Below are 12,049 nucleotides of genomic sequence, written 5' to 3'. Positions count from 1 at the left end.
GCCTACAGCCTGTTGCTGTGCAACCCGTGAGCTAAGAAGGGCCTCGGACAGTTGTAAAGGATTGTATAAAAGGATGGAGAAGAGAATGTGCAAGAGAGAACAAACGTGGCCAGCGAAGCTTGAAATGTTGACTGTCTGGCCTCTAACCGAGAAATCTTGCCAGCCCCTGGCCTGGCCTGAAGAATGGTTGTCTTCTCTTTATCCCAAGTCCCTGAACTGTTTCACTGGGTCTTTCCTGGTCCTCCTGGGCCACAAGGCTGGAGCTCTGCCCCATTGTGTGATAGTCCTGACCGGGGAGGTGAGGGAGTGTCAACAGTCATATCAGTGCTATTGATGTTTGTGGTTTGGTTGAAGATGCCTTTATCTTATTTTATTTTATTTTATTTTATTTTATTTTATTTTATTTTATTTTATTTTATCTTATTTTATTTTATTTTATTTTATCTTATTTTATTTTATGTTATTTTATCTTATTTTATTTTATTGCATTGCATTTTTAATTATTTTAATTATTATTTTAATTATTATTAATTATTTTAATAATTCAATTATTTATTTACAATTATTAATTATTCTTTTGTTGTTATTAATTATTAGTTATTAATCATTACTTTAATTAATTTTAATTATATTTATTATTTAATAATTTTAATAATTTTCATTATTATTTTTAATTGTTATTTTATTAAATTATTATTTGTGTGAGAGAGGGGAAGAGGGGCAGAGGGAGAGAGAGAGAAAGCAAGCTCCACGCTAAGCATGGAACCTGACATGGGGCTCGATCTCATGACCCTGGGATCATGACCTGAGCTGAAATCTAGAGGCAGACACTCAACCGACTGAGCCACCCAGGCACCCCTACAACGCCCTATTTTACATCATATATGCCCTTGTGCGTTGAGCAACACGGCCTAGAGGGAGGAGCTCTGGCTTTGGAGGCTGAGACAAAGGGCGTCAAGTCTTTAATAAATGTTGTTGAGCACTTATTATGCACCAAGCCTTTTGCAGGCATTAATCCATTCAGCCCTCACCCTGTGTCCAGAGGGTGACTGGACACTGACGTTTTCATGCCATGACCCACATTGGGGATGATGACGTCTGCATTCAGATAGCCGGGTGAGAGGACCCGCCCTAGCTGCCTCCACCCCTGCCCCCCAGGGGGGCTAGAAGGATCAGTAGCAGACTGTGGCCCTTAACATATGGGAAGCTCTGCCCTAGGACACAGGTGACATGACTATTCCAGTTCATAGATTAAAGCAAGATAACATTTGAAACTTAGAGTGTAATTTATGCAAAGTCCGAGCTGGCGGTAGGCAGAGCCAAGATTCAGCCAGCCAGAGTGCTTCCGGAATGATCCCTCTTTAAAGCATGCAATGCCAGGGGCACTTGGGTGGCTCAGTCGGTTAAGCATCTAACTCTTGGTTTCAGCTCAGGTCACAAGCTCACAGTTTGTGGGATCGAGCCCCTCACTGGGCTCTGTGCTGACAGCGGGGAGCCTGCTTGGGATTCTCTCTCTCCCTCTCTCCCTGCCCCTCCCCTGCTCGCATGCTCTCTCTCTCAAAATAAATAAACTTCAAGGAGCATGCAATGCCGCCTCTCTGAGCAGAGGTGACCGCAAAGCCGTGTTCACAGTCGTGTGTGTGTTAAACAAAACAACACATACAGCACATTGCGGTGTGTCTAGTAAATAGGAAATTCTTTTTTTTTTTTTTTTTTCAACGTTTATTTATTTTTGGGACAGAGAGAGACAGAGCATGAACGGGGGAGGGGCAGAGAGAGAGGGAGACACAGAACCGGAAACAGGCTCCAGGCTCCGAGCCATCAGCCCAGAGCCCGACGCGGGGCTCGAACTCGCGGACCGCGAGATCGTGACCTGGCTGAAGTCGGACGCTTAACCGACTGCGCCACCCAGGCGCCCCAATAGGAAATTCTTAATATTAATATTGGCCACTGTAATTGTATTACTTTACACGGTAAGTCTTATCATCGGGACTGGCTTTTCCATGTCCGGGCACAACAGTGAGGCACAGGAGACTGTCTGCGAATCAAGGAAAGGACGTTTCTACTGAGTATTCACCCGCCGGATTAATCCGTTAGGGTTGCCACAGGAAAATGCTGCAGACTGGGTCTGAAACAAGGGGAATTTCTTCTCTCACAGCTCTGGAGGCTGGAGTCCAAGATCAAGGTGTGGGCAGGGCTGGTTCCTTCAGAGAGCCACGAGCGTTGGCTCTGTTCCAGAACCATCTCCTAGGCTTGTAGACGGCCGTCTTCTCCCTGTGTCTTCACATCGCCTTCCCCGAATGTGCCACGCTGTGTCCGAATGTCCCCTTTCTATGAGGACACCAGTCATTCTGGATCAGGGGCCATTCTCATGGTCTCATTTTAACTCGATTACCTCGGCAAAGACCCTATCTCCAAATAGGGTCATATTACGAATGACTGGGGGTTAGGATTTCAAAGTATGACTCTTGAGGGAACACATTCCAACCCCCAGGACTCACTGTCATCCCTCGGCTAAGCTCTGGAGATGCAAAGGGAAAGACAAAGCTGTGGCTGCCTGGAGAGCTCATAAATGGCGATTTGGAGGCTGAACAGAAGTAAACATGTCTCTAGGTGTTTTTCTGGGGTTATACGTTGCAAAAGAGGCCTGGCGGGGTCTGCTGTTTCTCCCTGAAGAAATGCCAGACCCACAGGCACCTCAGGTCCTATTTGTATCTTTCAAGCCATCACACGATAACACGGATCTCTCTCTCTCTCTGTCTCCCCCACTGTCTCTCTGTAATCAAAAGAACATCTGGTTTTTTTCTGAGGGCTAGCAAGGGCAAAAACAGCCCAGTATGATGTGGTTCTCATTTGAAAGACAGCGTCTGGTGAGAAATCAGGATGTCTGACTGTTGGTCCCGTCCCATAATGACTGCGTGTAGGGGGATCTTCTCAGCAGACAGCGCCTGTGGCTGTGTAGCTGTGAAAGCCGGATCAGACGGTCGGTTACGGCCTGCTCCCGTTCAAGGTCGTGGTGGCTTCCTGGTGCCTGAAATACTCTTCCTGCTCAAAAGGCTTCCAACTTGGATGTTTTACCCCAGCCAGCCGGCCTGGGCATAGAAACGGCCTCTAGCCTTCCTCAGGCTTTCTCCATATTCAGCGCCCATCACTTTGATAAGTGCCGAGGGGCTGATGGGAATTCTTTTTGGTTCTGAGTGCGAGAGAAATAGAGCGAATCCTGTGTGTTTTCAGATGCTATAGAGCTTGCACTCATTATTATTTTTTTTTTTTAGATCTTTTCATTGACAAAATGGGTCTGTGATTATTTGAATGTTGGGAGAGGTGAGTATTTGCTACTGGTCTGGTATGTCTGCACTTTGATGTGCTTTGGAAACATTGGCAAGCACGCCCGCAGTTTTCAAATGAGAGAAAGGAGGGCCAGAGCAGGAACTGACACCCTGTTACCTGGCCAGCCAACAACTGACCCGTACCTTCTATAGTAGCATAGGTTTGCAGGCATGTGTGTGTGTGTGTGTGTGCGCGTGTGTGTGTGTGGCTAGGGTAAAGCTATTTTTAATGGTTGAAAAAACCCTCTAAGCCTTGAAATCAAAATCAAGCATTTCCTCCTTTAACTGGTATTGGGATAGAAAGGTAGGAAGGAATACAGGAAGGAAGGAAGGGGAGAGAGGGAAGAAAAACAGAACAGGATTAACCATGATTTTCCATATAGTTGAACATTTCAAATATACTGGAGTCTCGTGATTTTGTTTTTACTTAGTCTATATTTGAAGGGAATACAGTGTTTTCGAGAAGGGAGCAGAAGTAGCTGGATATTCCTGGAGGCCGACCTATGTCGAGGTTGCAGCCCATGCTGCCCCAGAGTCACGGAGGGGTCCGCCCTGCCACCTGCTGCTTTCTGCCCTCCGCCCTCCCTCCGCTCTGCCCCCACCCACGTCAACAACTCTGCGGCGTGCGGTAGAATGCCAGGCCACAGAGCTGACCAAGGCTCAAATGCTGACTCGGCATCTCTTAGCTGTGGGGCCTGGAGCACATCATCGGCCCTCTCTGGGACTCACTTCTCTCTTCTGTAAAATGGGGATAGAATGCACGTGCTGCTGGCGAGGAGGGCTGATCTGTGGGTCACTACCCCACCGAGGAGGTCCCAGGCTATCGTGAGGCAGAGGCGAAACCGCACAGCTCCTGAACATTGCCCTGTGACCTTGGAGAGTCCCCTGTGACCTTTCCTCCCTGTGGCTCTGTGTCCCTATCTGACGCGTTTGGTGTGTGGGCGAGAGTGGGGAGCACCCAGGCGCCCCCTGCGAAGGTGGGGGGTGTCATGCATCTGGACTCCGCAGTGAGCGTGCCCTGCCGACCACGGCTTTGCCTGTTTCCCCGAGGACGGTGGGCAGTGAGTGCTGTAGTCAGATGAGGTGGGGGGGTGCCCTGGCTGCAGCGCGACGGTGGCTCGAGAGGGGCAAGAGTGGCCAGAGGGAGGTGTCAGTAGGCGGAGTGAAACTGAGGGGGCTGGAATCTGGGTGGGAAAGAAGGAATTGTTCCCAGAGGGGCCGAGCAGGCAGAAGGGACAGGGCAAGGTGAGGCCATAGGACCGTAGGATGTCGGTGGGGGGGGGGGCATGGTGGGGGGGATTTCCTGAGGAACAAGAACACCACGTGGGGGTAAACGCCAGCGTGGAGGGCTGAGTGAGGGTTTCGTTTTGGGTTGTGCTGAGCTCATAAAACCTTGCTGCTGTATTCAGCAGCGGATCTGCTGTGGAAACTGAGGCCCAGTGAGTAGTCAGGCAGGCACGCTGGCTGGTTCTACTGTGCCTATGACCAGTCGGAGGAATCACCCGGCCAGAGGGCAGAGAATGAGGGATGGATGGGCAGGAAGCCAGGTGCCCAGGGACCAGGCTGGGGTGGGGCAAGAGGGAGCAGGGATTGGAAAGAGGTCAGGATGTCACTGGCAGTGCTTTGGGCTCCTATACGCCTTAAGGAACTTCCCCCTCACCCCCCCCCCCCATACTTGGGTGTGGCTCAGCCCTTCATAGTTTTTGAGAAAACAGACCGAAATGCCTCCGAGGTGATGCGATTGGCTGCGTTCACTAAGCTCCGCCCCCTGCACCTGCGTGGAGGGGGGCAGGGGGGCCACCTACCCCCGTGGCTCATTTCTGACTACCGGTCTAGGAGGAGGTTTTCAGGGTGTCCCCGGTTTGCCGAGGAGGAAACAGAGGCTCGGAGAGAAGGAGTGGGCTGCCCAAATTCACGGAGCTGTTGGATGGGGATCTGGGATAAACTCAGGGAACCCGGAAGCTTCACCACGTAGGTCTCATTCATGACCTGCGCTCAGAGCCCACCGTTCCTTACAGCTGCTTGACGTGTTCGCTCATCGCCTGGCTTCGGGCAGTTTCAGGGGCAGGCTCATCACCCGCCTGTACTCTCCCCTTCCCGGTAGTGGCTCCTGGGGAGTTTCCCTGGGGGCAGCGGAATCTAGCACAGCTAGAGCGCACGCCCATGGGGCTGTGGGGCAGCCAAGCCCTGGGTACCCCAGGAGCCATCCGTTCTTACCAGGCTGGGCGGTCATTCTAGGGGAGCCAACCTCCGTCTTTTCCTCTGCCCGCTTCCCTTCCTCTGCTCTGGGGGAAGGGACTAGTATCTTGAGGCTGACTCAGAAGGGCTCCAAGCAAAGAGGCTGATGAGCACACTTACAGCAGGATGTTAGTGGTCACATGCCATTCACTTGAAGGCCTTGTGTTTATTAGAGATTCAGAGAAAGGGCAATGCTTAAGACAAAGACATGAGGTTTTTTAAAGAATGGAGTTTCTCAGAGTGGTTAAGGAACTTGCCCAGGGACACACAGCATCAGGGTGAGTGAGATCGGATCCCAGAACTGTCTCTTTTCACCAGCCTAAGCAGTTTCACCATCAGTTATGGCCAAATAAAAAAAAAAAAAAAAAAAAAAAAAAACAAAAAGGAATATTTCAGAAACTGAGGAAGGCAATTTTCACAACTTGGTTGTGTGTCAGAGTCACCTGGAAAACTAGTAAGGAGCACAGAGGCGAAGGCTCGTTGACGTGGGGACAGCACCTGGGCTGTGGAATTTGTACCAAGTTCTTTATATTCACCAAAGTTTGAGAATTACTGATGGAAAGTAGAAAGGATCCTAAACTTTTTAGCTAATTAGCCCGTTTTTCCGGGCTCTACCTTTTTGCTATCAGGTCTTGTACCTGGAATGTAGGAGGAGGCCGCTGAGTGGTTGTTGAATAAATGGACAAATCTAGAACTCAACTGGTTACTGCAGAGGACTGCTCAACCAGAGACCCCCGGAGGCAGGTCACTGCTGCGTCTGCAATCCAGTTTGGGCCCCATTTCCAAAGTAGCCACATGGACGAGAGCCTGCCCTTCAACCATGTCTTCGAGTTACATTGAGGGAGTTCAGGATCCTGTCAGAAAATAAGCACACACAAATAAAGGGCTTTCCTTTACGCCAACAGTAACTGTTTTAAAAATACAATGGGGCAAACGTTCCATTCCATTCTTAATGAAATAAAACCCTAAACATAATACAATCTAAAATCTTCCCAAGTTCGTTTTTAATTTGAAGGACATTCCAATTAATATCCCCAAAGAGCTTTCTTGAAACTTAATATAATGGCTTTGAATTTCGTCTGGTAGAATGAGTAGCCAAAAATAGCCAAGAAATATATTTTTAAAATTTTTTTCTTCTTCTTATTTTTAATGTTTATTTTTGAGAGAGAGAGAGACAGAGTGTGAGCAGGGGAGAAGCAGAGAGAGAGGGAGACACAGAATCCAAAGCAGGCTCCAGGCTCTGAGCTGTTAGCACAGAGCCCAACACGGGCTTGAACCCACAAACTGTGAGATCACGACCTGAGCTGAAGTCGGATGCCCAACAGAGCCACCCCAAGAAATATTTTTTAAAGAGAAAGTAATCAGGGAAGGCTTTGGTGATAAAATGCTTAAAGCAGCGTGAGGGCGGGGCTAGAATTTACAAACAGATGAATAAAAGAAAAGGTTACCCAGCAGACAAAATTCATTTATATGTAAGTACTTAATATATGATACATGTGGCATTTCAAATTCAAGTGGAGTTTTTTTTTTTTAAGGTGATGCTGGCATTGCAGTGTATAAAATATATTTGAAACAGAAGGGGGGGGGAAGGAAACTCATCAATATGCCACAGATAACACCCTCTGGGTGGGTCTGATGGTAAACTCCCCCCCACAAAGGCTTCCAAGATCCCCCCAGCTTCCAGGCTTTATCGTAGGTTTACGTGCACAAAGAACTTGTTCTCGGAATTTGCATGAGATGCATGAGCCCCAGATGCTGGGTTCTGCACAACAGCAGCCGCCCGTCCTAGGGTCCCCACCAGCTGGGGGGAAGGGGACAGGACGAGGGTGTGGCAGAGACTTGGCTCCAGGCCCTGGGGTGGCGACGGATGAGCGGACTCTCACTTTAGAGATGAAATTTACCCTTCAATTCTAAGCGCTTTCCCCCAGACATCAAGCTAAACACGGAGTGCGGCCAAGGCTTCCATTTTAAGCCCGTAATTGGGAGGATGGTCCTGCAACCCCATCGTAAGTCTTCTGTGAAATTGCAGTGTCCTCACCGCCTAAAAATACGCAGCTCAGTTTGGTCACGTTGCAAAAACGCCACTTGTACTGACCATGAAAATAGTAACGCGTGGAGGACGTGTAAGAAAATGAGAGCCCGGGGTCTGCGGCAGAGAAGCTGGGTCCCAAGGTCAGAAAGACGTGGCTCTGGATTCTGAGGACGGCCCCACAGCTCCAGGAGGGGGTTCGCCTTCTCCGGCTGAGTCCGTCAGAAGTCTCCTATCATTATTTGATGACTTCTTTGGATAAACCCTTTTACTCTCTTTTTTCTTTTCTTTTTTTCTTTTTATTAAGAAGAAAAAGGTGTGGTCTAGGTTGTTTTACCATTCTAATTTTAGCGCTCTGGGCGTCAAAGGCAGATTCGAGATAAAAATGACAGGCTTCCTTATATAGCTAAGAGCGTGGTACTGTCCGAGAGAAAGACCTTTTCATACCTGGGGACAATTTTCCAAGGAAAGGTGCTCAGCTGTTTAGGAAGCTTGGAGGGGGTGGAAAGTGTGTTGGCCGAGAGGCAAGAGGGCTGGTTCTGTGTCTGGCTTGGTCAAGTTCAACTTGGAAAGTCACGTAGCCTTTCTGTTTCTGACTCCTCATTTGTGAAGGAGGCCTTGGAGTCCCTACCCCACCACTCAGGTGGAGCTCCGTGGGAATCGGACGCAATGACACCTTGCAGATGGGAAAACTGAGACACTGGGTTCACACACTTAAAGCACTTAGCTGATAAGTGACAGCACTTTGCAAACTGTAAATTGCTACACCTAAGGTGGCCATACTCTTCTTCTAGCACAAGTGAGATAAATGGTCACAAGTAGTTACTATAGGGATAGAACCACTGTGGTCTTCTGACAACGAAACCAGAGACAGAAAGGAAAAGTAAATGAACACATAGATTTTTCTCCATTAACGATCAGTGATGCACCCCCAAACAGATCTGGAGAATGCTAGAGTTAGCGCTCCCAGCGATCACGGAGGGCTGGGTTGGGAGGCAGTGTTTTGCCCATTTTAGTGCTCTTCGTGGACAGAAAAATGCATTCATCCACCTTGACCCACAGTCCTCCTTCATAGTGGAAGCTTCAGGTCCCCGTTCAGGGTCACCTCTGTCCTCACAGGGACACTGGTTGCTGTGGCAGGTCTCTTCGCCCGTGCCAAGCCATATGTCTGACAGCTGCACCTGAGTCCCTCCCTGCTGGTGTGACAGATGTACAGATGGCGGGAGGCAGCGCCCTGGAGCCGCGGAGGGCATGGGCTGTGTGCATGCAAAGCCCGGGTTTCGCTCTCACCCCACCCCTGAAGAATGGAACTCTCTGGGGCGAGCCCAGTTAACGTCTCTGCATCTCATTTCCTTCATCTTTAAAGAGGATGTTTTAGCTGCTGATTTCCAGGAAACAAACTCAGTGATGGAGATTTGCATGCAGGATGTTTTGTGCGTGGGGCTCGTGGCCCCTGTAAGGAAGCGAGGGGGCAGCGGGAGACTAGGGCTTCTGTGCCAACCAAACCCCAGCCCCGCGGATCCCTTGGTGAGCTCTGAAGCTGGGCTGGCCCTGCAGAGTCATCCCGTCTTGGGGCAGGGGGTTGGGCCTGCCCCACACGGACTAGTTTGGGGACACAGGCTGACCCTGAGGGGGCGGCGGCTCGCCTAGATCACAGGCAGTTCCTGGAGGGGACGCGGCTAAGAGCCCCCAGACACCAGCTTCCCAGCGCTGGGGAGATGAGAGGCTGGGTCCTGAAAGGTGGCCCGGGCTGCACGCCACAGCGTCCGTTATGAAGGCAGTGGTCTTGGCTCCATTCGAGGGCTTGGGGAGGATTAAGTGACACCGTGTCTGGGAAGCCCTACATCCGCTATTGTCATTGTTACGTAGCTTCGTTCTGATTGTTGAGTCGTGACGCCTGCGTTACGATGCTGGCCTTCTCTGTTTTACTTCTCGCGCTCTACTGGGAGCTTCTTAATAGAAACAGCCATGGTTTGTTGTCGTTGTTTTATCTTCGTATCCGTAGACTTGGGCATAGAACTTGGCTCCTAAAAGCTTGTACTAAATCACTGTAGATGGAAACATGGATCAAGGGACGGGGTCACAGGAGAATGGAGGCCGCAGGGAAGATGCCCTGGGGCTGCTTCTTCGGGGTGCCAGGTGGCACCCCGTTGTCTTTCTCATCACAACATGGAAAGCTGCGTGTGACTAACGTCCCCTGCTCTCCCTCCTAGTCGCTCTGGGCTCCTGGCAGTCCCTGGCCCTCTCCGCAGCAGTTGTCGACCCGTCCATCAGGAACTTTGATGTTGCCCACGTTAGCACTGCCGCCACCAGGGACTTCTCTGATGCCAGAGACTTCTGTCTGTTGGGTAAGGGGAGTTTCCCACCCCTCCCTCCCTCCAAGGTAGGGTGGTTGATTGGGACGGGGCCTCACACAGCGCTGCCAACGTCCTGACCTCGGAAGCACGTGGGAGACCCCAAGATGGCCTGGCGTGCTGGGCAGGAAGGGATGAACCTGGGGACAGACTCTGGGTGCACCCTCCTCTATAGTATCCCCATCCTCCTGCAGGGCGGACCATAGTCAAGGTCTCCAAGGGAGTAAGCTGGCCAGAAAGAGAACAACGTTGAGCCAGGTCAGAAGATGATGAGAGGAATGATCTAGGAGGCTAGTTGGAGACAGAGGAGATGAGCAGAAGCCAGGATAGCTGTCCTCAGATTATAGATGGGCCATCATGTCAAGGAAGAAATGTACTTGTCCTGGCCAGCCTCACAGGGCAAAGCTAAGACTTATGGGGAAAACTCAAATTTCAAGAGATATTTTTCAATACAAAATAAAGAAGCTTCTAATAGGCAAAGCTGTCCACAGACACATACTTCTTTTAGAGGGTTTCTGATCACTGGTATTTAAACAAAAGCTAGATAACCATGTGATAAAAATGTTCTACAAAGACTCTCTCTTCTGCAAGAGTCTGAGGTTGAATAACATTCATACTCCTCCAATTCTTTGATTCCATGAATCCCCTCACAGACAGGGTTGGATAGAAATACGCACGTCTTACAGAAAGGGCCGTGTATAGATGTACAGGTTGTGCACTGCACAGTTCTGTGTGCTGCCATAGCACAGACTGGGCTGTGAATGAGGCCCTTAGACAGTTCACAGCTTGCCCAAGTAAATGAGTCAACACCATTTTCACAGCTGTTCTTAGGACTGAAAATCTTTAATGCCATGAATAATTTAAATTATCTAGTTCAGGACCTGGTGCACATGGAAAATGACATAATCCCTGGTGGAAAATTGTGGGTATGATGGGGGAGCTGGACAGGGAGATAAGACTGAAGAGGAAGACAAGGGCTGGAGCATGGAGAGCTTTGTCTGGTTTGACTTAATCCCAAAGCCAGTGGGTAGCCAGGGAGTTGCTTCAAACAAGGGAATGACAGGAGCACATTTGTGAATTAAATAAACAACCCCAAACCTGATTTTTGTGTGGAAGATAGATCTGTAGAAGAGTTGGGTTCTACCCCCCATCCCCACCACAATTCTATTTCCAGCCCCTGGCACAGTATCAGGGATGTATAGTAGATGTTCAAATGAATAAGTAAGTGATTGTATGGATGGATGGATGGATGGATGGATGGATGGATGGATGGATGGAGGCATGGACAGATGGTTGCACGGATGCATGGGTGGATGGATGGATGGATGGATGGATGGATGGATGGATGGATGGAAGTATACATGATTAGATGGATAGAGTGACAGGTGCACGGATTCACAGATACACGACTGGATGAATGGGTGGACTGATGGATGAATAGATGATGTATGGGTTCCCGGATGCACGATTGGATGCCTGATCAAATGAAGAATGGCCGAGGTGCTATCTCTGAGGCCCAAGCCTCACTCTTCTCTTATTCCGTAGAATGTTCCCGTCACCAGGCCTGCCTCGTCACCACTCTGCAGACCCGACCTGGTGCTGTGAGGTGTGTATTCTATGCTGATACTCAGATCTGCACACATAGCCTGCAGGCCCAGAACTGCCGGCTTCTGCTCCGTGAAGAGGCCACCCACATTTACCGGAAGCTGAGTAAGTCCCAGCCTGTGTCTTTGTGGCTATTTCTGAGGGCCTGGATATAGCTGGGAGGGATCGTCCAAGCATGTGGTGACTTGTGGGCAGTGGCTTTCGAGGTTCTTAAGGAAAAATTGGCCAAAGTTATCCTGGGAAAGATGGCATTCATTTGGGATGGACTGAAGGAAGATGAAAACCCTGTATGTATATATACATACATACATACATACGTACACACACATATACAATTATGGTTATTTTATTTTATTTTATTTTATTTTATTTTATTTTATTTTATTTTATTTTATTTTATTTTATTTTATTGTAATTAGTTAACATACAGTGCAACATTGGTTTCAGAAGTAGAATTCAGTGATTCAGCACTTACATAGAACACCCAGAGCTCA

At 49.2% G+C, this 12,049-nt stretch overlaps 1 protein-coding gene across 1 annotated transcript in view; it reads left to right on the top strand.

Moving 5' to 3' along the window:
• TG (thyroglobulin) overlaps positions 1–12,049 on the top strand; it is a 252,962-nt gene that overhangs the window by 118,809 nt on the left and 122,104 nt on the right. Inside the window, exons 36-37 of the mRNA XM_030303527.1 lie at positions 9,810–9,944; positions 11,496–11,660. Coding sequence (XP_030159387.1) covers positions 9,810–9,944; positions 11,496–11,660 — 300 coding nt within the window. The remainder of the gene's footprint in view (positions 1–9,809; positions 9,945–11,495; positions 11,661–12,049) is intronic.

The sequence above is a fragment of the Lynx canadensis genome, chromosome F2 (assembly GCF_007474595.2).
Source record: "Lynx canadensis isolate LIC74 chromosome F2, mLynCan4.pri.v2, whole genome shotgun sequence".
Taxonomy (NCBI): domain Eukaryota; kingdom Metazoa; phylum Chordata; class Mammalia; order Carnivora; family Felidae; genus Lynx; species Lynx canadensis.
The sequence above is the reverse complement of the archived record's forward strand: the minus strand, read 5'-3'. Positions and strand labels throughout refer to the sequence as shown.